The sequence below is a fragment of the Colius striatus genome, chromosome 12 (assembly GCF_028858725.1).
Source record: "Colius striatus isolate bColStr4 chromosome 12, bColStr4.1.hap1, whole genome shotgun sequence".
NCBI lineage: Eukaryota > Metazoa > Chordata > Aves > Coliiformes > Coliidae > Colius > Colius striatus.
Window position 1 is genome coordinate 27957646 of NC_084770.1, and position 22013 is coordinate 27979658.

Consider the following 22013-nt stretch of genomic DNA (forward strand, 5'->3'; position numbering starts at 1 on the left):
CAGCACCCCAGGAGCGGCACAGCACCAGCTGCAGCACCCCAGGAGCAGCACAGCACCCCGGGAGCAACACAGCAGGAGCTGCAGCACCCCAGGAACAGCACAGTACCCCGGGAGCAACACAGCAGGAGCTGCAGCACCCCAGGAGCAACGCAGCACCCCAGGAGCAGCACAGCAGCAGCTGCAGCACCCCAGGAGCAGCACAGCACCCCGGGAGTGCCGCAGCCATAGCACGTCCCATACTCTGTGAGACTATGAGAGAGTTGCTGTGGGGCTGAGCCTGGTGTTTGTAGAGCCCTGGACAGCAGGGGGGTCCCATTGGATGGACTCCCAGAGGCCACCCTCCTGATGTCGGCTCTGCTGCTGCTCTGGGTTGTCCTCCTCCACTGGGCCACTGGTGAGGGCTTCCTGCAGGGAGGCAAGACCTGGCAGCACTGCACAGGTAGGAGCGAGGGCAGGCAGATGGGCTGTGCCAGTGGGCAGTGGTGCATGGGCATCGGCTGTGATGGGGGCAGCGGCACATGGGCACTGGCTGTGCCAGGGGGCAGCAGCACATGGGCATTGGCTGTGCCAGGGGGCAGCGGCACATGGGCATCAGCTGTGCCAGGGGGCAGCGGTACATGGGCATCATGAGCCCTGGGGTCCGGGTGCCAGCAGACCGGGGCTGAGGGTGACAGCATGGTGCGGTGCCTCAGGTGCTGCAGCACCCCGCCTGCACCCGTAGCAAGGCGTGGGGAGGGGGAGAGGTGAGAGCAAGTGGAGGAGAGACATGAAGATCCTCTGGAAAGTCCCTTCTGCCCCCGACTCTTCAGGGCCCCCTGTCCTCTGCCAGACACAACCTACACCCCTGGCTCTGCTTTTGTCTCCATGCCCTGGCTCTGCCTTTATCCCCATCTTCGTGTCACACATAACCTGCCCTGGCACAGCAGCCTGGGCACCACCAGCCTGGGCACCAGCACCCCGGCTGCCCTCCCCAGCCACACGCCCTGAGCAACCGAGGTGGAGGCAGATGGGGATGCTCCACTTTGGCTTTAGGGACTGACTGGGGCTTAGGGACTGGGGTGCAGAGGTGGCAGGATGGGGATGACCTCACTGGTCTCCCTGCCCCAGGCTGGATGGAGCCACAGGAGCAGATTCCTCCTCGCTCTGCCCATCCGGGTGCCCGCGGGGAAACGCTTCCACCCTCCAGCTGCTTTGGATTCAGACGCACACGGCCCAGCTTTGCTCGCAGCTCCCTCCCTCCCAGCTCCCCCGCTGTGCCCCAGCAGCCGACATCCATTAGTACAAATAGGAGCGAAAAGCCTGGTCTCCCTGGGGACGGGACCGAGTCTTTAAGTGTGGCCAAGTGCTGTGCAGTGCCGGCGGTGGGGCTGCTCTGCGCTCGGGCCGTGCCCTGCGGCTGTTTTCTCCTCTGGCGAGAGGATAATGATTTAATGAGCGGTTTTGGAGCCTGATGGGGGGGTACGTGTGTGTGTGTGTGTGTGTGTGTGTGTGGCTTGGGCTGGGCTGGGAGAGCGTGGAGCAGGGCTGGAGGGGGAGCGCGGTGCCCCACTGCCTTGGGGACAGGGACGGGACAGGCGGCCGCCCGCCAGCGAGCCCGTGGCACCGGGCTCGGTGCCCTCTGGCTCTGATCGTGGTTGGAGCCCGAGGAAACCGCTGTCAGCCTGGGGCTGCCCGGCTGGCAAGTCCTGGCCCTGGCATCGACATTTGGAGCTGTGTCAGCGGGAGGGCTCGTGCAGGGGAGCCGACACGCGTGGTGCCCCTGCTGTGGGCACGGAGACGTCGGTCCGGGGGCCGGACCCTCCCCGTGTCCCTGCAGCAGGAGCAGGGCCGGCGGGCTGCTGGGGGCCGGCGCCGGAGGGGGCCGGTAGCCCGGCCCGGTGGGTCTCTGCCAGCGGGGACATCGTGCAGCGAGGCAGCGGCCGCCCTGGTGACGGGCTCCGCGCTGTCCCGCAGAGCTGCGCCCGCTGGACGTGCTGTCGGAGGCGGCCCCCGCCCGCGGGCTGGCACCTGGCCTCAGGGTGGCCCGGGCGCAGGGGCTGCTCGGCTTCCAGCTCAGCGCCGCCCGGCCCCGCGCCCTCGGCTTCCCCGCATCGCGCCTCTTCGTCCACTGCGACCGCTTCCCCGAGGAGTTCTCCATCGTCACCACGCTGCGGGTGCCCGGCGGCCCCGCCAAGGTGAGCGCGGCCGGCACGGCACGGGGGGCACAGCCCGGCACGGGGACACAGCCCGGCACAGGGGGCACAGCCCGGCACGGGGGACACAGCCCGGCACGGGGGCACAGCCCGGCACGGGGGGCACAGTCCGGCACGGGGGGCACAGTCCGGCACGGGGGACACGGCCCCGCATGGAGGGCACGGCCCGGCATGGGGGGCACGGCCGAGCATGGGGGCACAGCCCGGCACGGGGGCACAGCCCGGCATAGAGGGCACAGCCCGGCACGGGGGCACAGCCCGGCACGGGGGACACAGCCCGGCACGGGGGCACAGCCCGGCATGGGGGACACAGCCCGGCATGGGGGCACAGCCCAGCACGGGGGCACAGCCCGACATGGAGGGCACAGGCCAGCACATGCGGGGGACAGCCCGGCACGGGGGCACAGCCTGGCACGGGGGGCACAGCCCAGCATGGGGGGCACAGCCCAGCACGGGGGGCACAGCCTGGCATGAGGGAGACAGCCCGGCATAGGGGGCACAGCCGGGCATGGGGGCACAGCCCAGCATGGGGGCATGGCCGAGCATGGGGGACACAGCCCAGCACAGGGGTCACAGCCCAGTACAAGGGACATGGCCCACAACGGGGGGCACAGCCGGGCATGGGGGACACAGACTGGCATGGGGGGCAGAGCCCGGCATGGGGCACATGGGGGCCACAGCCCAGCATGGGGGACATGGCCCAGCACAGGGGGCACAACCTGGCATGAGGGGCACAGCCCAGCATGGGGGACATGGCCTAGCACAGGGGGCACAACCTGGCATGAGGGGCACAGCCTGGCATGGGGGACACGGCCTAGCACAGGAGGTGCAGCCTGGCATGGGGTACACAGCCTGGCATGGGGCATATGGGGAATACAGCCCAGCATGGGGGACATGGCCTAGCACAGGGGGCACAGCCTGGCATGGGGTGCACAGCCTGGCATGGGGGACATAGCCCAGCACAGGGGGCACAGCCCAGCACAGGGGTCATAGCCCAGCATGGGGGGCACAGCCCGGCACAGGGGGCACAGCTCAGCACGGGGGGCAAAGCCCAGCAAGGGGGGCACAGGCCAGCATGAGAGACACAGCCCAACATGGGGGCGCTGCCCAGGGATATGCACGGGGGGTATGACCTGGCACAGAGGCACAGCCCAGCATGGGAGGCACAGTCCAGCCTGAGAGACACAGGGGGCACAGCCCAGCATGAGGGGCACAGGGGGCACGGCCCAGCATGAGGGGTGCAGCCTGGCACGGGGGGCACAGCCTGGCATGGGGGACACAGCCCAGCACAGGGGGCACGGTCCAGCATGAAAGACACAGCCCGACATGGGGGCACTGCCCAGCACAGGGGGTATGACCTGGCACAGAGGCACAGCCCAGCATGAGGGGCACAGGGGGCATGGGGGGCACAGCCCGGCACAGGGGGCACAGCCCAGCACAGAGTCACAGCCCAGGGGCTGTGGCACAGGGGGCACGGGGGCACATGGGGCATGGCCAGGCATGGGGTGCATGGCTCAGCATGGGGGACACGGCTCAGCACAGGGGGCATGGCCCGGCACAGGGGGCACAGCCCAGCACAGGGGGCACGGCCCGGCACGGGGGGCACGGCTCAGCACAGGGGGCACAGCCTGGCACGGGGAGCACAGCCCGTCCCGGGGGGCACAGCCCGGCACGGGGGGCACAGCCCGTCCCGGGGGGCACAGCCTGGCACGGGGAGCACAGCCCGTCCCGGGGGGCACAGCCCGGCACGGGGGGCACAGCCCGTCCCGGGGCCGCGCGGGGCTGAGGCGCTGCCCCCCGCAGAGGCACCAGTACGTGTTCACGCTGATGGCGGACGGCAGCCCCGACGTGCTGGTGGGGCTGCGCCACGGCCCCGGGAAGCTGCACTTCGTGTTCCGCAGCCAGCGGCGGGCGGGCGGCTGCCACAGCCGCGTCACCTTCCACAACGTGTCCCTCGCCGACGGCCGCTGGCACACGCTCGTCATCGCCGTCTCGGGCCGGTCCTTCTCCCTCACGCTGGACTGCGGCGTCCCCGAGGACGTGTAGGTCTGGGGGGGTGTGGGGGGCTGCGGGAGGCGCCGGCTCCGCTGTGAGGGGCAGGGTGATGCTGCTCCGCTGCCGTCTGCTCCCCGTGCCCTGAGGTTGTGCCCTGCCTCTGCTCTGCCTGCCCACAGCACGGGGGAGACGCCGTTTCCAGCCTCTCTGTCGGTGAGGGGAGCCAGCTTCTACCTGGGCAGCAGGAGGAGAAGGAAAGGCGTGTTCACGGTGAGTGCCCCATGGCACAGGGCTGGAACTGGGTGAGCTGCAGCCCCCTACAGCCCTGGGCAGGGCTTGGGCAGCGGGGGTGAGCAGGGCTGCAGCTGCCAGGCTCAGCCCCAGCCTGGCTGTGGGTGTGTGAGGGGCAGTGCTGGTCCCAGCCTGGCTGTGGGTGTGTGAGGGGCAGTGCTGGTCCCAGCCTGGCTGTGGGTGTTCCATGGGCAGTGCTGGTCCCAGCCTGGCTGTGGGTGTTCCATGAGCAGTGCTGGTCCCAGCCTGGCTGTGGGTGTTCCAGGGGCAGTGCTGGTCCCAGCCTGGCTGTGGGTGTGTGAGGGGCAGTGCTGGTCCCAGCCTGGCTGTGGGTGTTCCAGGGGCAGTGCTGGTCCCAGCCTGGCTGTGGGTGTGTGAGGGGCAGTGCTGGTCCCAGCCTGGCTGTGGGTGTTCCATGGGCAGTGCTGGTCCCAGCCTGGCTGTGGGTGTGTGAGGGACAGTCTCACTGATAAAACAGTTTGGATGGGGTCTGATCCTGACCAGCAGTGAAAAGGAGAGGTGGTGGGAGCTGGCTGCAGCTCCTGAGCCCCTCACCAGTGTTCCCCTTGCAGCAGCTGTTAAATTGCCTGGGATGGATGTGTTGGCAGGCTGGGCATGGAATGAGGGTCTGAGAAGCGTGTGTGAAGCCTGTGGATGCTTCCACAGCCCAGAGGGGAGGGCAGTGAGCAAGAATCAGGAGGGAAATGTAGGACATGACTTGCCGGTGCTTCCATTGCTTGTTCTTGCTGGACCGGCTGCCCATCCCGCTGCTGCTGCTTCCCCAGGGGCTGCTGAGGCAGCTGGTGCTGCTGCCTGGAGCCGATGCCACCCCTCGCGTATGCAGCACCACGGACCTGCAAGTGGCAGCGCTGTCTGTCCCTGCTGTCCTCCAGGACCTGCCCCCGAGGCCCAGGAGCAACGAGGTGCTGCGGTACCCCTACGGTCAGTCCCGCCCCGAGGCACCTGCCCCTTGGCCACCTTCCACAACGCTGAGGAAGGCTCTTTGCGTGGGGCACTGGCGCGGAGGGTGTCCCCATCAACCCGTGGGGTGGGATCCTTGCCCAAAGCCCCCTTGGAGAGCCCAGGTGCCTCTGCCCGGGCCCCTCTGCAGCGCTCCCCCAGGGCTCCCTCAGCCCGGCTCAGCCCCAGCCAGCTCGTTCCCTGCACGCACGGGACCGGCCCCGCTGCTGCTCCCTTGTGTGTGCTGAGGCTCCTGCTTTGCTCCTCCCCGTGCCCAGAGGCCGACACGATGGTGACGCTGGGGGCCCGGCCCCCCTGCAGCAGGCAGGAGAAGGCTCAGCTGTGGTTCAACGCCTCCCGGCGGGGGCTGTACCTCTGCAACGGCAGCGCCTGGCTCTCCGTGCTGGAAGGTACCGCGGTGCAGCGCGGTGGTGGGGATGGAGGGAGGCTCTTGCAGTAGGGGAGCAGCAGAGATTTGTCCCTGACAGCACTGAGTGGGAACTGAGGCAGGCAACAGCAGAATGAGGGGACTGGAGTGTCCCCCTGCCTCTCCCCTGCTTGGCTGGGCTTTGCTTTGTGCTCGGTGCCCACATCAACGCTCCAGTGCAGCTCTGGGTTCAGCTGCCTCTGTGCCCCAACTCCCCCATCACACACAGTGCCTGGGTTGGTCGTTTTGGTTGGCAAAGCCCTCAAAGCTGCTGCATTCCCTGCCCTTCCCTCACCCTGCTCAGCCCAGCACTAACCCCTGGCCCTCAGCACCTCAGCCCCACGGCTTTGGGATCCCTCCAGGGCTGGGCACTCCCCCAGCTCCCTGGGCAGCCTGGCACAGGGGCTGACACCCCTCTCAGGGAAACAGTTCTGCCTCAGCTCCAATCTCAGTCTCCTCTGGGGCAACCTGAGACTGTTTCCTGTTGTCCTATCACTCATTGCTTGGGAGCACAGACTCACCCCACCTTGCTACAGCCCCCTGTCGGGAGCCCAGCTCTGCTCTGCCACCTCTCCAGGAGAGATCCTCTGGTTTTAAGCCCCCCACACTTTTGTGCTCTCCCAGCCAAGCAAAAGCTGGACTATGTGGAGGATTACCAGAACCTGGTGACCAACTCTGAGACGATGGGCATCGAGGTGTTCACCATCCCGAAGGTGGGGCTGTTTGCAGCCACCGCCAGCCGCTACACCCTGCCGGGCTCAGCCATCTACAAGTGGACTGATGGGAAGTTTGTACCCTACCAGAACATCCCCACCTACCAGGCTCAGTCCTGGAAGTATTTCACCATAGGAAAGAAGGTGAGTCTGCCTGGAAGGTTATGTCATAGCTCGGTGTGTTAAACTGCAGTTGCCCCAGGCTTGTTCCTCCTCTGAAGCTCTGTGTCACAGGCATGGTGTAGGGGGGTCTGTCCTGCTCTCATAGATATATCCAGCCTGTCCCCACTTTGGGTGCACTGTGCTGCCTGGAGACTGTGCCAGCCAGGGCCATCTTGCACCACCTTAGTCCCTGACCACACATCCCACGAGAACCTTGCCCCCCTATCCCATCTTCACCCTGCTGCCGCTTGTCCCTGCCCCTCTGAGAGGAGAAACACAAGATGTCCTGGTCTGTTATGTTTCAGATCTTCCTAGCAGTGGCTAATTTCGAGCAGAACGACAGGGGTCAGGAGTTCTCTGTAATATACAAGTGGAGCCGCAGGAAGGAGAAATTCATCACTTACCAGAGGATCAGCACACACAGAGCCAGGGACTGGGAGGCCTTTGTCATCGAGGGAGAGGCTTTCCTTGCAGTGGTCAACCACAGAGAAGGTACCCAGCCTTTACATCCTGGTCAGTGACAGAGAAGGTACCCAGCCCTTACATCCTGGTCACACACAGAGAAGGTACCCAGCCTTTACATCCTGGTCAGTGACAGAGAAGGTACCCAGCCCTTACATGCCGGTCAGTGACAGAGAAGGTACCCAGCCCTTACATGCTGGTCAGTGACAGAGAAGGTACCCAGCCCTTACATCCTGGTCAGTGACAGAGAAGGTACCCAGCCCTTACATGCTGGTCAGTGACAGAGAAGGTACCCAGCTTTTACATCCTGGTCAGTGACAGAGAAAGTACCCAGCCTTTACATCCTGGTCACACACAGAGAAGGTTCCCAGCCCTTACATGCTGGTCAGCTTCCTGGAGGCACAATTCTGGACAAAGGTTCTCCCATGGCAGTGAGGATTTTCCTTAAACCTGGAGGCTGTAGGTAGGGGTGGAGGCTCTTGGTGAGGATGGAGGCTGTAGGTAGGGATGGATGCTCTTGGTGGGGATGGAGGCTCTTGGTGAGGATGGAGGCCCTTGGTGAGGATGGAGGTTGTAGGTAGTGATGGAGGTTCTTGGTTAGGATGGAGGCTGTAGGTAGGGATGGAGGCTTTTGGTGAGGATGGAAGGTCTTGGTAAGGATGGAGGCTGTAGGTAGGGATGGAGGCTCTTGGTGAGGATGGAGGCTGTAGATAGGGATGGAGGCTCTTGGTGAGGATGGAGGCTGTAGGTAGGGATGGAGGCTCTTGGTCAGGATGGAGGCTCTTGGTGAGGATGGAGGTTGTAAGTAGGGATGGAGACTCTTGGTGGGGATGGAGGCTATTGGTGAGGATGGAGGCTGTAGGTAGGGATGGAGGCTCTTGGTGAGGATGGGGGCTCTTGGTGAATATGGTGGTTGTAAGTAGGGATGGAGACGCTTGGTGAGGATGGAGGCTGTAGGTAAGGATGGCGGCTCTTGGTGAGGATGGAGGCTTTAGGTAGGGATAGAGGCTCTTGGTTAGGATGGAGGCCCTTGGTGAGGATGGAGGTTGTAGGTAGTGATGGAGGTTCTTGGTTAGGATGGAGGCTGTAGGTAGGGATGGAGGCTCTTGGTGAGGATGGAAGGTCTTGGTAAGGATGGAGGCTGTAGGTAGCGATGGAGGCTCTTGGTGAGGATGGAGGCTGTAGATAGGGATGGAGGCTCTTGGTGAGGATGGAGGCTGTAGGTAGGGATGGAGGCTCTTGGTCAGGATGGAGGCTCTTGGTGAGGATGGAGGCTGTAGGTAGGGATGGAGGCTCTTGGTGAGGATGGAAGGTCTTGGTAAGGATAGAGGCTGTAGGTAGGGATGGAGGCTCTTGGTCAGGATGGTATTCCTTTTCCTCACAGTGCACCTCTGCCTGTCTCCCCCTCCCCAGGGAACAACCACAACGTCGACAGCGTGATATACCGGTGGAACCCCAGCACAGGCTTGTTTGAAACCAACCAGACCATCCCTACCTCCGGAGCCTATGACTGGGAGTTTTTCACCATCGGGCCCTATTCCTTCCTGGCAGTGGCCAACACCTTCAACGGCACCTCCACAAACATCTACTCACACATTTACATCTGGCTCAGTGGCTCTTTCCAGCTCTTCCAGTCCATCCTGGTGAGACTTGGCCACTGAGCACACTCTGCTCCTCCATCCCCTCGCTGGGTTCCAACAAGCCAGGGCATAATTGCAGAGGCAGCTGCTCTGCTGTGTTCTGGGGAGGCCGTGGTGCCTTCCCACTGCTCCTCCCCCAGGGCTTCACAGAGTGAGGCTTATCCTTTGCCCTGGGAGGGGTTGAGGAGTGGGTGACTTGCCCATTGTGCCTCCAGCAGGCCCACACACAGCTGGCAGCACCCTTGACTGGCAAAGGCTTCTCCCCATCCAGCTTCTCACGTTGCCTTCCTTCCTTCCCCACAGACTTTCGGTGCTGCTGACTGGGAGGTCTTTCGTATCGGGGACAGGGTGTTCCTGGCTGTGGCAAACAGCCACAGCTACGACAGCGGGGTGCCAGCACCCTCCAACTTCTATGCCATCAACTCCTCCATCTACGAGCTGAACATCACTGCCCAGATGTTTGTCAAGTTCCAGGACCTCCTGACCTACAGGTGCAGGGTCAGGTGCTCCTCAGCCCACCTCCTTCCCCTGAGCGCCCTGGAGGTCTCCCGGAGGGTTCCCACTGCCGGAGACCGAGGCTGGTGGGGAGGGCAAGGGCAGACGAGGCGCCACATCCCAGTGGGGGCCAGGAGAAGGGCCAGGGTTTGGGACAAGGGTGGATTTCCTTTCAGGAGCAGCTTGGGAAGAGTGCAGTTGGCTTTGTGGCAGCGACTGGGGTGGGGTGGGCTCAGCCCCACGGACGCTCAGCCCCTTCCTCAGCTGACCCCCTGCCCCTCTGCCTCATCCCCAGCGCCCTGGACTGGGAGTTCTTCTCGGTGGGAGACGACTCCTTCCTGGTGGTAGCAAACTCCTTTGATGGCTTCACCTTCTCTGTTAACAGTATCATCTACAGGTACTGCTGTGGGCAGGGCTGGGGGCGGCAGGGAGGAGGCCAGGAAGGGCCTTGCGGGGAGCCCAGCGCAGGGGCAGCCTCCGTGGGTGCTGGGCTGTGTGCCCAGGGAGGACAGACAGGGCTGCTCCCTGCTTCTGGAGATGTTTCCAGAGGCGGGATTGAGAAGCCCCTGTGAGGGACACCCTGCAGCAGGGAGGTGGGAGACGCCAGCCCCACAGCCCAGCTTGTGCCCCGAGAGCACAAGCCCCTCTCTCTCGGGGGCTCTGACTGTCCCCCCCACGCAGGTGGCAAGGCTATGAAGGCTTCGTGGCAGCTCACCACCTCCCCACTGTGGGCTGCAGAGACTGGGAGGCATTTCACACCACCGAGGGCTCCTTCCTGCTCTACTCCAGTGCCAAGGAGCCGCTTTCTAAGGTCCTCAAGCTGAAAACCACCGGAGGTGGCTGAGACACCCTCACTGACAAGGTGAAGACGGACCACAGGCCCAGGGCTGGCTGCAGCATCAGCCCTTGCAACTGCCTGGCTGTGTGGAGGAGGAGGAGAGCTCCCAGGGCTCCCTGCAGCCTTGTCTGGGGGCTGGCAGAGGGGCTGCCACCCTGCTTTGATGCTGCTTCTCCTGGGCAAGCTCTCCTGCCACGCTCCAGAGCTGCATCCTCCCCAGGGTGCCTGGTACCCCAGTGCTTGGCAGTGTCCAGCCAGGAGGCCCCAGAGCTGACAGTGCTTGTGGCCAGAGTTTGCACCAAGCCAGGGAAGAAAGAGACTGAGCAGAGTGTGTGCTGCCAGGGTGGGTGAGGAGATGGCATGGAGGGGGGAGATGGCATGTGAGAAGCTTTGGGGGAAAGGGTGGCTTTTGGGCTTGACTCTGGGGCCACAGTGCTGCTGGGGACCCATCTGGTTCAACACTGCACACCATTCTGTGTGCATGGTGGGTGGCCTCACCACCCCATCCCACCCCACTGCATGGGTGTCTGCCCAGCCTCCTGCTCTGCTGTCCTCGCTGAGTGACCTGTGTGTGTTGCACAGAGGCAGAGCCGTGTCCAAGGAGCAGCGCTGGGCCCTGTGCCCCTTTGCACCAGGTTAGCAGCTGCTGAGCAAACCTGCTGTGCATCAGGACCATGCCCATGGGGAAGGCCCCAAACTGCTCCAGGGGAAACTGTGGCCTCTTATCTTTTCCTCTCCTTTGTCTGGGGGATTCTTTTGCTTAACCAGAGCTCTAATAAACTGCCTGCACCGGGCCTTGGTCCCACCAGCGAGCTGCAGGTACCTGAGCTGCTCTGCCCGTGCCAGAAGCTGCCCTCCACTCAGCAGCCCCCCCTGAGCAAGACAGGCCGTGGTGGCCCATGAGGGTGAGGTGGCCCTGAGCACAGCTGGGTGCTGGGATGAGGGTACCTCTCTGCCTCCCCCTGCCTGGGACCCTCTACCTCTCCCCACTGGGCCAGAGCATCCATGGCACCAGGTTTCCCACTGAGGCTGCGCCACCCCCCTGGAGCTGGGGAGCCTGCAGGAGCTGCCAGACCCCTGAGAGGGGGCTGAGGGGGGCACAGCTTGAGTTGCCCTGGGGTGCCTTGGGTGGGAAAAGCTCCACAGCCTCCCCTCTCCTGGCTGCAGCTGCCTCTGCCAGGAAGGACCATTCCTTCATCCAACACGAAGCAGAGCTTGATTTGCTTCCATCGCAGCGAGCCACAAGCAGCAGCTCCACTCCAGCCCCAGGGAAAGGTGAGAGGGACCAGGTGAGGTGCAGAGGCACGAGGTGAGGACCAGATGAGGTGCAGGGGCACCATTTGACCAGCCAGCCCTTGCTCCAGGCAGGCTGGTGTGAGGCTAGGGGGTTGCAGCCTAATGGGAGGCGAGCTGGTGCACTGAATCTAGGCTTGTCTGCTTTGGGAGAGACTGGACTAGGATGAGCACAGCCCCCTCAAGCACCACTGCAGAAGTACCCCAGAGGAGGTTTGGAAGCCCCCTGGGTTGTTTGTCACTGGCTCCCTGCAGAGGTGCTGGGTACAGGAGGCCCCAGAGGGGACATTGATCCCCAGTCACTGCTTACAGCTGGTGTGTGAGGTGCCCTGGCAAAGCAGTGAGGGACCAGGCTCAGGAGCTGGGGAAACCAGAAGGAATGATACCAGCTGCTATCTTTCCCAGGACAGCCTGGTTTGATTAGATTAATGATACCTGGACACACAGCTGCAGAGACTAAAACCCATTCACCCTCCTCCCCCCATCTCAACACAGCAGTGGGAGCGTGGAGATGGGCCCGGGAGCCTCTGCCCCAGCCGCCTCTGCCCCAGCCGCCTCTGCCCCAGCCGCCTCTGCCCCAGCCACCTCTGCCCCAGCCTGCTGCCAGCTCCCAGCTGGGATGTGATGATTTGCTAATAGAGAACAGCAGTGGTTAATTCCCATCTCACCAGCCTCCAGTGTTAAAGAGACGAGAGTCAGACTTCCCAGATCATCAGACTGGCTTTATCACCCCTGGCTTTGTTAAACAACGAGATATGGAGCTTTTTTTTCTTCTCCCCTGTGGTCCAGGAGCTGGTAAGAGTTATGTTACTGGGGCTTGGAAGTGGCTTTGTTTAGTTAAGGAGTATGGTTGAGTAGCCTGACTCCAGGAGCTGGAGCCTGAGAGAGGAGCCACTGCCACGGTGAAGAGTGTGATCTGGGAACCCCAGGGGCTACTCCCCAGTGGTATTGGGGATGGGGTGGGAGCTGAAGCAGGTGAGCTGCCTTTCCTCTGCCCCTTGGTGCTGCTGACACCTCTCCTGCAGCAGCCTGGGGAGAAGAGGTCCCTGCAGAGGTGGAAAGTTGGGGGGTGGGTCCCTGTCAGGCCCAGGGGAGCCTTTCACCCAGGAACTACATTCTCTATCTGGGCACGAGGTGTGCCAGCATCCTCAAGTACCAGCATCCTTCTGATAAGGGCTTTCCCACATTGCCTCCAACCTGCCAAGTCATCTCTGTAGCCAGCACTGGGGGGACTCCCCAGGGAAAGGGAGTTTGTGCAGCAAGACGCTGTGTGGGAACTGAGCTGGTCCTGGGAGTGTGCCCTAAGGCTGGCCTCAGGAACAGCCCCTGCCCCAACAGCTGAGTGAGGGTCTCACAGCAGGGCCACACACTCCCCAGAGTGAGGGTCTCACAGCAGGGCACAGGCGCTCCCCAGAGTGAGGGTCTGTCGTGGTTTGGCCCAGCCAGCACAGCAGCACCACGACAGTCTCTCGCACGGTGCCCCCATCCACCCCCACCCTCGTTAGGATGCAGAGGCCCCAGCGAAATGGGAGTAAAAAGATCAGCAAGGCTGTTGTGGATGGAGACAAGGGCAGGGAGGGCTCGCTGCCAGGTACGATTCTGGGCAAAGCAGACTCCAGTGCTCGGCTGAGAGAGGAAAGCAGGAAAGTTTATTCTACAAGAAACAGAACAGAATAAAAGCAAAAAGGGAGCAGGATGATGAGAATTACAACAGGCACTTTAAGATCTCCCTCCCCAGCCCTCCTTTCTTCCCAGGCCCAGCTCGCTGCTCCCCAGATCTCTCCCTCCTCCCCCCTCAGCGGCTCATGGGGGCAGGGAATGGGGGATGTGGTCGGGTTGAGTGAGCAGCTGCTTAGTCTTTGTGTCCAGCTGAGCTTAAACCACTTCTGCCCTGAAAAGCCCGTCCCTGGAGCTGCCCACAAAGCCTCCCCCAGCCGTGCCGCGCCGTTCCTCTGCTGCCTGGGAGTTGTTTCTGGACTGTGGAGAGCTCCGAGGTGCCGGCCCAGGGAGCTGCATCGGGGCTGGGTCAGGGTGGGGCTGGTGTGAGGGGGAAACGGGGCCCCACGGAACGTGTCACCGTGTCACAAAGCCCTTGGCTCTGTGACGTGATGTAGCGCTGGCGCTGCCATGGCCACCCCACGGTGCCCAGAGGAGGCGACGGGACAGGACGGGACAGAGTGTGTCTGCCAGGAGCCCTGTGCAGACCTCTCATTCCCTGCCGACCCACGCCTGTGGCGCTTTGCCCAGCATGTCCCAGCCCTCAAGGCCAGGCCTCATCAGGATGGAGGAGAGACTCCATTGCGAGCCCAGGCCGGCCAGGCAGGGAGAGAAAGAGAAGGAGGAAGCCTCTGGGGCTGCTGCAGCAGGGCAGCCTGAAGAGGTGCAGGAGGTCCAGAGAGGTGAGTGGCTGAGCTGGGCCTCAGTGCTGGTGGCTGCAGCCGCCTGGGCCCTGTCCCACCCCCCGTGGGCATCCCCAGGGAGAGAGGGGCTGGGGCTGTTCCCCATGGCTGGGCTCCATCCCCTGGGCACCCCCAGACTGCAGCCAGAGAGACGTGGGTCAGCGTCCCTGGCAGCCCTTGTGCCGGGGCTGGCCCTGCCTGGGGAGCACAGGGCTCGGCTGTGTTCCCCTCAGCTCTGCCTCAGCTCGCTCTTTGCCCCATCCAGGCTGGGACCTGTCAGAAGAAAAACAGTTCAGACGCGTGTCAGAGGAGCAGTGGCAGTGTGATAACATTGAGGAGCTGAGTCTCAAGGACCCGCACGATGTGGTGGTGACCCTCCTGCAGTCATACCCGTCGTGCAACAGGTAACGGGACCCTCCTGCCCAGAGAGCCCGGGGCCCGGGAGCTGCCAGGCAGATGGAGGTTTTCAGGGCCCTGTGGGCTCTCTGGTGTCCAGCGCTGGGCTGTCAGCGCCAGAGCCCCCTGCCACGCTCCCTCCATGCACCTCGAGGCCCTGTTGCTCAGGGCAGCGGGCAGAGGCAGGGCTAGCAGCCAGCCCCCGTGGTTGCCCAGGCCACGGTGCTGTGGCCAAGCCCCCCCTGACACTGATCTCTGGGCCTGCAGTGTTGCTGCAGCCATCTGGAGGCAGATGGTCTCCGTGAGAACGACAGCAGACAACGTGCTGGAGGAGCTGCTCTACGTGCTGCAGGACTGGCCCCTGCACAGCACATTCACCTCGGATGGGAACAGAGTTGACATCTATGCCCTGGCCGTGAGTTTCTGGCCTGTGCCCCTGCTCACCCCTGGGCTTGGGCTGTGCCACGGGGACATCTCAGCGCTGAGCTCTGTCTCGGGGTGTTTTCTTTTCTGCAGGCAACCAGGGCACTGCTGGAGATCACCCAAATGCGCGTGTGCCAGGAGAGCCTGAGGCTGTATTTCCCCCAGCTCTTCCTGGCTCTGCTCTTCCAAACTTTCTCCAGCACGGAGGAGCTGCCTGAGGAGCTCTTGTGTCAGGGAGGCCAGCAGGAAGGCTGCCATCCCACCGCCCCCAGCAGGTGCCCCATGCCACTCCTGCCATCCCTGCCACGGCCCGGAGCTGGGGCCAGGGCTCCCAGTGTGACCTGGGCTTTGCTCTGCACACAGGTTGGCAGTGGAGACCATGAAAGAACTGCTCTGCAGCCTGGGCCATGAGGGGATGGTGCTTGAAGTCGAGCATCAGGGTTGCTGGGAAGACTTCCTCCACCCTGACACCTGGCACTCTGCGATGCGGGTGCTGGCCAGGTGAGAGCCCCCTTCTCCCTGCTCCCCCCCCGGGTTCTGCCCTGCAGACAGCACCCCACGATCGCCTTGGTGGTGAGTGACAGGGGCTTGTCACTGAGGGCTGGCCCAACAGACTGGAAAACCTGGGAGAGGTGGGTGCACAGCAGCAGACACCCCCAAAAACGCCAGCATCCCCTCCTGTGGTGTCTGGACTGGCAGCACGGGACAGGGGGGGTCTGTCCCAGGGCCAGGCAGGATGCACCGAGGGCCAGGGACAGAGCCTGGGGGACGACTGACTCATGGGCAGGAAAGGGGTGTCCTCAGAAGGGAAGGCTGTGGGGCAGGAAGGGTGTTTTTCCAGTCTCCTGCCCGAAAGGAGCTGGTTTGGGCACTGTCTGTCTCCTGGTCAGGGCTCTCAGGACAAGACCAGCCCTTGGCGAGGCAGTCCTGGGAGAGGTTTTTCCACTCTGCCCAGGGTCTACAGTGCCTTCTTTTCCCCTGGCAGCGAGATGAGTGGCATGAGCTGGAGCTCCCTATACTACATGGCTCAGAGGCTGGTGAAGCTGCTGAGCAGGGAGAACCCGCGCTGGGAGGTCCCCGCCATGGCACTCCTGGCTGAGGTGAGCCTGAGCTGGGGTGAGATGGGGGGGAGCCCAGGTGGTGGGGCTGGGGCAGAGGGTCACTGCTCTCTGTGCTTCAGCTCCTGGCCTACCCTCACATGGAGGTATGTGATGAACGTGTCCTGCAGCTGGCACCAAAGTACTTGAAGAGCAAGAGCAGTGTGATGCGGTGCCTGATGCTCAGAGCCCTCATCACCCTCTGCCATGAGCCCAGGACGGTGAGCAGGGGGCAGCTGGCTGGGTGAGGGGAGCTGGGGGACACAGCTGGGGCTTGGCTGGGCTTTGGGAGCTCTGGCAGCTCCTGCCAGCCCTCCTGCCTCCCCAGTGGCCTCCCCAAGTCCTTTGGGCCAGGTCTTTGGCTTCTGGACTCTGAGGCAGCAGCTCGGGGTTGAACCCACAGGAGTGGTTTGGGCAGGGCAGCTTCTCATGGCTTCACCACAAGCATCATGTCGCACACAGCATGAAACGATGCAGGTCCTGCAGAGAAGGCTCATGGAGCTGCTGGGGGATGCAGATGGGGAGGTGGTCATAATGACCCTCAATCTGCTCAGCAAGATTCTCCACAAGTTCAACACCCCCGTTATCAACATCATGGCTCTGGAGCTGGCTGGGACGCTCCAGCCACTCTTCCACCACGTAAGGCTTTGTGCTCCCCTTCGTGGGCACTGGCTGCTGCCAGAAAAGTTTTGTGCTCTGTGGGTTTTGAGACCTGTGCCCACGTGGGCCTGCAGCAGCAAGTGCTGAGGTCTCACCCTCTTCCTTTCTTCCAGGACAACATCCACGTGCAGCTGCTCTCCCTTCAGCTCTTCCAACACATCATGGAGGCCGTCAAGAAAGAGGAAAGCAAGCTGCTGAAGGCACAGGTGCACCAGAGCCTGGTCCCGCTGCTCTGCCTCCTGCATGAGGAGAGCCAGGAGGTGGCAGAGGTGAGGATCTCTGACCTTCCCATGTCCCTGCAGGAGATCCCTGGGGCCAGGAACGGCCCTGAGCTTTGCCCAGGTGAGGGGACACAGATCCTGCGCCCTGGGCAGCGGTACCATCTCCCTCTCTGTGTCTCTGCAGGCCTCTCGGGTCACCCTGCTGCGAGCTGCCACCTTCCTCAAGAAGAGGAGGCTCAGACAGCTGCTGAAGAAGTGTAAGACGTGGGCAGTGGATGAGTGCCTGGTAAGGACAGTCCCCAAGCCCCAGCCTGGACACGCTGTGCCCCTGCCCACAGCTGCCGCTCATCCCGGGCACAGCCACCACCCGGCCAGGGGGAGAGTCGGCACCAACCCTTCCCTTTGCCTCCTCTCCCTCTGCAGCTCTCGCAGTGCAGCAGCAGCAGAGCCGTGCAGTACGTGTGGCAGGCCCTGTGGTGCCTCCAGAGCCCACAGCAGCCCGTGCGAGAGGCGGCCGTCAGGTTCCTGGGTGAGAGACAGCCCCGTCCCTCCCTGAGCCACTGCAGCTCAGCCCCAGCCCCGGCGCTCAGTCTCTGCAGCCTCGAGTGCTCAGTGCCTGGGGAAGAGCCTGGGCTCAGCCCTGCCAAAGGGAGGGGGGTTGGAGGCTGGGCTGGAGGGGCTGGTGTGGGGCAGCTGTGACCAAATGTCTGTCCCCAGGACTCGCTGGGCAGCACCTGAAGGGTCAAGAGAAGGAACTGCAGCTCATCCGTCGGGGTGAGTGAGGGCACAGGGGTGTCAGCAGGGACTGGTGGGGAGGCTGCAACTCCTGCCCTGGCCAGGGAGAGCAGAGAGCGTGGGCAGAGCAGAGCAACGTCAGGGGCATGTGGGGTATCCATGGGCAGCACCTTCCAGCTGATCCCCTTGGTCCCGGCTCCATGCAGACCATGGGAAGAGCTGGAGGGGTGGCCCTGGCAGGAGGGGTTCCTGGGGGGGAACCCAGGCTCTGATCTCAGCTGCATTCCTCTCCGTTTCAGCCCTTCAACTCCTGAGAGATGACGTCAACCTGTCGGTCGCAAACCTGGCAGTTCAGGCCCAGCTGAACCTGAGAGCTGCAGAGGAAGCAGCTTCCTCCAGACCCAGCCTGCGAGAGCGGCTCCGCAGGGCCTGGAGGGGATGGGCTGCTCCCTGGGCCCGTGGCTGACTGGGCAGCTGCAGCTCAGTGCAGGGCTGATCCCAGGAGAGTACTCAATGACATCTTCCCTGTGCTCCCCGGCGAATCTTTAAGCCTGCAACCCATCAGCAGTGTTCTTTTGATTTGTTGCACAGTGGTTCAGGCACTTTGTATTTTTGAATGGGAGCAAACGGTTGTGCTAAAAACAATAAAGCTCCGTCATCAAAAGTGAAGCATTGCTCCCCATCTCTGGTCTGTCGTGTTTCAAGCAGCCGCACAGCATGTCCAATGGGAGGAGAGAGTTCTTCCTTCTCTTTCAGTCTGTCCTGAACTGGGAGAGAGCAAGCGAGACTTCCTTGGGGGCTGGGTTCTCAATGGGTGTGTGCTGTGACCCTTTCATGTCAGTCTGGGGCTTGCGGTGTGCCACCAGGGGCTGGAAAAGCTGAACTGTCCTGTCAGACCAGTCTGGAGCCAGCATTTTGGATTCCCTCGTTGTAGTGGGTTTTGCCTGGGCCAGGATTTGGTAGTGGGGGGGCTACAGGGGCGTCTTCTTTAAACAAAGAGTTCCCACAAGCTCTGTTCCGAGTCCTTCTGTCGTTGTGTGGCACGCTCCAGCAACTCCCCGGCTGACCGTCAGTGCCCGCCCTGCGCTGAGGGGCTGTTTGCTCTGATTGGCTGCCTGGGCTGTCACTCTGAGGGGCTGTTTCCTCTGGTTGGCTGCCTGGGCTGTCACTCTGAGGGGCTGTTTCCTCTGATTGGCTGCCTGGGCTGTCACTGAGGGGCTGTTTCCTCTGATTGGCTGCCTGGGCTGTCACTCTGAGGGGCTGTTTGCTCTGGTTGGCTGCCTGGGCTGTCACTGAGGGGATGTTTCCTCTGATTGGCTGCCTGAGCTGTCACTCTGAGGGGCTGTTTGCTCTGATTGGCTGCCTGGGCTATCACTCTGAGGGGCTGTTTCCTCTGATTGGCTGCCTGGGCTGTCACTCTGAGGGGCTGTTTCCTCTGATTGGCTGCCTGGGCTATCACTCTGAGGGGCTGTTTGCTCTGACTGGCTGCCTGAGCTGTCACTCTGAGGGGCTGTTTGCTCTGGTTGGCTGCCTGGGCTGTCTCTGAGGGGCTGTTTCCTCTGATTGGCTGCCTGAGCTGTCACTCTGAGGGGCTGTTTGCTCTGGTTGGCTGCCTGGGCTGTCACTCTGAGGGGCTGTTTGCTCTGGTTGGCTGCCTGGGCTGTCACTGAGGGGCTGTTTCCTCTGATTGGCTGCCTGGGCTGTCACTCTGAGGGGCTGTTTGCTCTGATTGGCTGCCTGGGCTATCACTCTGAGGGGCTGTTTCCTCTGATTGGCTGCCTGGGCTGTCACTCTGAGGGGCTGTTTCCTCTGATTGGCTGCCTGGGCTATCACTCTGAGGGGCTGTTTGCTCTGACTGGCTGCCTGAGCTGTCACTCTGAGGGGCTGTTTGCTCTGGTTGGCTGCCTGGGCTGTCTCTGAGGGGCTGTTTCCTCTGATTGGCTGCCTGAGCTGTCACTCTGAGGGGCTGTTTGCTCTGGTTGGCTGCCTGGGCTGTCACTCTGAGGGGCTGTTTCCTCTGGTTGGCTGCCTGGGCTGTCACTGAGGGGCTGTTTCCTCTGATTGGCTGCCTGGGCTGTCACTCTGAGGGGCTGTTTGCTCTGATTGGCTGCCTGGGCTATCACTCTGAGGGGCTGTTTCCTCTGGTTGGCTGCCTGGGCTGTCACTGAGGGGCTGTTTCCTCTGGTTGGCTGCCTGGGCTGTCACTGAGGGGCTGTTTGCTCTGATTGGCTGCCTGAGCTGTCACTCTGAGGGGCTGTTTGCTCTGGTTGGCTGCCTGGGCTGTCTCTGAGGGGCTGTTTCCTCTGATTGGCTGCCTGAGCTGTCACTCTGAGGGGCTGTTTGCTCTGGTTGGCTGCCTGGGCTGTCACTCTGAGGGGCTGTTTGCTCTGGTTGGCTGCCTGGGCTGTCACTGAGGGGCTGTTTCCTCTGATTGGCTGCCTGGGCTGTCACTCTGAGGGGCTGTTTCCTCTGATTGGCTGCCTGGGCTGTCACTGAGGGGCTGTTTCCTCTGGTTGGCTGCCTGGGCTGTCACTCTGTGTGTCAGTGCCTGTGGAGAGGCAGCTGCTGAGGCCGTGCTGCAGCTCTGGTGCCGGGTGGGTGAAGGGGTGCTGGGCAGTGCTGGGCACACAGTGGGGTCTGAGCACCGGCCTGCCCGTGGGAACTGTGAGCACAGAGAGTTTGTGCAGAAATGGAGTGCCCCACACCCCTCAGCTGGGGCTCTGCTCACCCACCCATGGCTCCTCCCCTCTCAGCCCTGCCCATCCTGACCCGCCTGCGCCGGGAAGGAGCCCTGGCCCCAGCACGTGGAGGCAGTGCTGGCATGCAGAAGGGACACGCTCACTGCCTTTCTCACGGACGGGCCCACAGCTGGGAAGGTTCCTCAGCACGGCCTGAGTTGCTGGGATGCCTCAGCCGAGGTGAACATTGGGCGTTTAGGGCATCAGCTCACGGGGCGGTTGCTAGTGACGGGTTCCCTGCTGGGGAGATGTCACTATGGCCATTCTCGCTGTCTCTGCCCACGCCAGCTCCTGTTCTTTCTACTCTCTGACCTTGCCCCGGCTACATCTGTGGCTGGGTCTGCTCTTGTTGAGGTGGATTCACTTTGAACTAACACTTGCCACAGAAAGAAGGGGTTCTGGAAAAAAGCTGCCATGAACTAAGAGGGTACTTCAATCATCTGTCAGCAGAAAGCTCAGTCCAGTCTGACCAGGAACTAACTGGGCACCCCAGAATGTCTGACCTCTAAATCCTTCACGGCCAACAGCGCCCATCTCATACAGAAGACTGGCAAAAGAAGCCTCCAAACAACTCACCACTTTCTCTTCCTACACAGAAAGATCACGCAACAGAGAACCATCCCAAGCAGCACAGAGCCCACGGTGATCACAAGGCCCGCTAGCCAATACTGCTGGACATCCTGAGGAGGATTGGCCTTTGTGTTTCTCTCGCCGTCCGCACCTGGAGGAACAGTTCTGCACGTCAGTGTGTCCTGCGCGCTGCTGGCAGGGCCGGCATCACCAGGAAATGCTCTTCCTCCCGTTCTCGGCATCTCTGAAGACGTGAATACATTGGGGCCGAGACAGTGCCTTGGTTTCAGCAGAAACAGAGCAAACTTCAGAAACTAAGTCTGGACCTTCTCCTCTCAGCTTTGTGTACTCTGCTGGCTGCAATCCAAACTTCCCAGGGTCGTGGATGTGTTCCCCCTTCTTGGCCAAACTTCACATTGCTTTGGTACTTGCCCTGCTTCCCTCCCCGAGTCTTACTATCAAAGTCGCCTGGAGCCTGTCTCTGAGCCTTTGGGACAAGGTGTCAGACAGCCCAACCAGGCAAGGCTGCACTCAGAGCCCTTCATTGCAGCTGCCTTCTGGGGCCGCTCCAAAGCCGGCCAGGCCATGCTTGCAGCCCGGCAGTCTGCCGATGCCAGCCACCCCGAGCTGCTGCGCGTCCTCTGCGCCGCCCAAGAGCCCTCTCCCCTGCGGCCACGGGCAGCGAGGCGTGAGCACCACCAGTTCCTGCCAGCTGCACAGCAGCAGCTGCCCAGAGCAGCTCTGGCCAGTCCTGCTCTAACATGGGCAGCGGGTGTCTCCTGGCCTCAGCTTGAACCACAGCTGCACCCAGACTCTGAGCCACCTCTGTGGCTCGCCAGCAGCTCTGAGACGTGAAACCCAGGCTCAGTGCCCCGGGGCTCTGATTGATCCCTTCCTGTGTGTGCCTGACAGTCACAGCATGTCCCTGCCTGGATCTAAACCCTCAGCTGCCCAAGGCTTCTGTTTTGGGGTGAAATATTTACACACCATTTGCTGCCTTGTCAAAGACTTTCTTTAAAAGTTCACTGAAGCTCTGGGAAGATTTTCCTCTTTCAGGTTTATTCTCCTCTGTTCCAGAACCTGAACAGAAAGAATAAAGTTGAGTTTCTATGCCATAGAATGTGGCAAACGAGTGTTTAGTCTGCGAAGTCACTAGAGGCCAACCACTCACCAGTGGGATACACGGTGGGTTCCAGTGCAGGATCGTCCTCAGGGTCTGGAGCCGCATCTGCAACCAAGCACCCAGATAAAGTTTCCATCATCCATTGGGTGATTCATTGAATAGCAGAAAACCCAAAGGTCTGGG

The 22013-nt window shown here is 62.3% G+C and overlaps 1 protein-coding gene across 1 annotated transcript; it reads left to right on the plus strand.

The window, feature by feature from the left end:
- Window positions 1-345: 345 nt before the first annotated feature.
- Window positions 346-17865, plus strand: TSPEAR (thrombospondin type laminin G domain and EAR repeats). The gene is made up of 24 exons (XM_062005321.1): window positions 346-439; window positions 1954-2174; window positions 3996-4234; window positions 4367-4457; window positions 5264-5420; window positions 5717-5848; window positions 6490-6722; window positions 7046-7232; window positions 8616-8845; window positions 9146-9333; window positions 9633-9734; window positions 10019-10173; window positions 14133-14271; window positions 14531-14678; window positions 14780-14961; window positions 15050-15187; window positions 15672-15786; window positions 15867-16004; window positions 16246-16422; window positions 16557-16712; window positions 16849-16950; window positions 17088-17193; window positions 17382-17438; window positions 17699-17865. Exons 1-24 carry the CDS (start codon window positions 346-348, stop codon window positions 17863-17865), a joined length of 3654 nt encoding a protein of 1217 aa, XP_061861305.1.
- Window positions 17866-22013: the final 4148 nt, after the last annotated feature.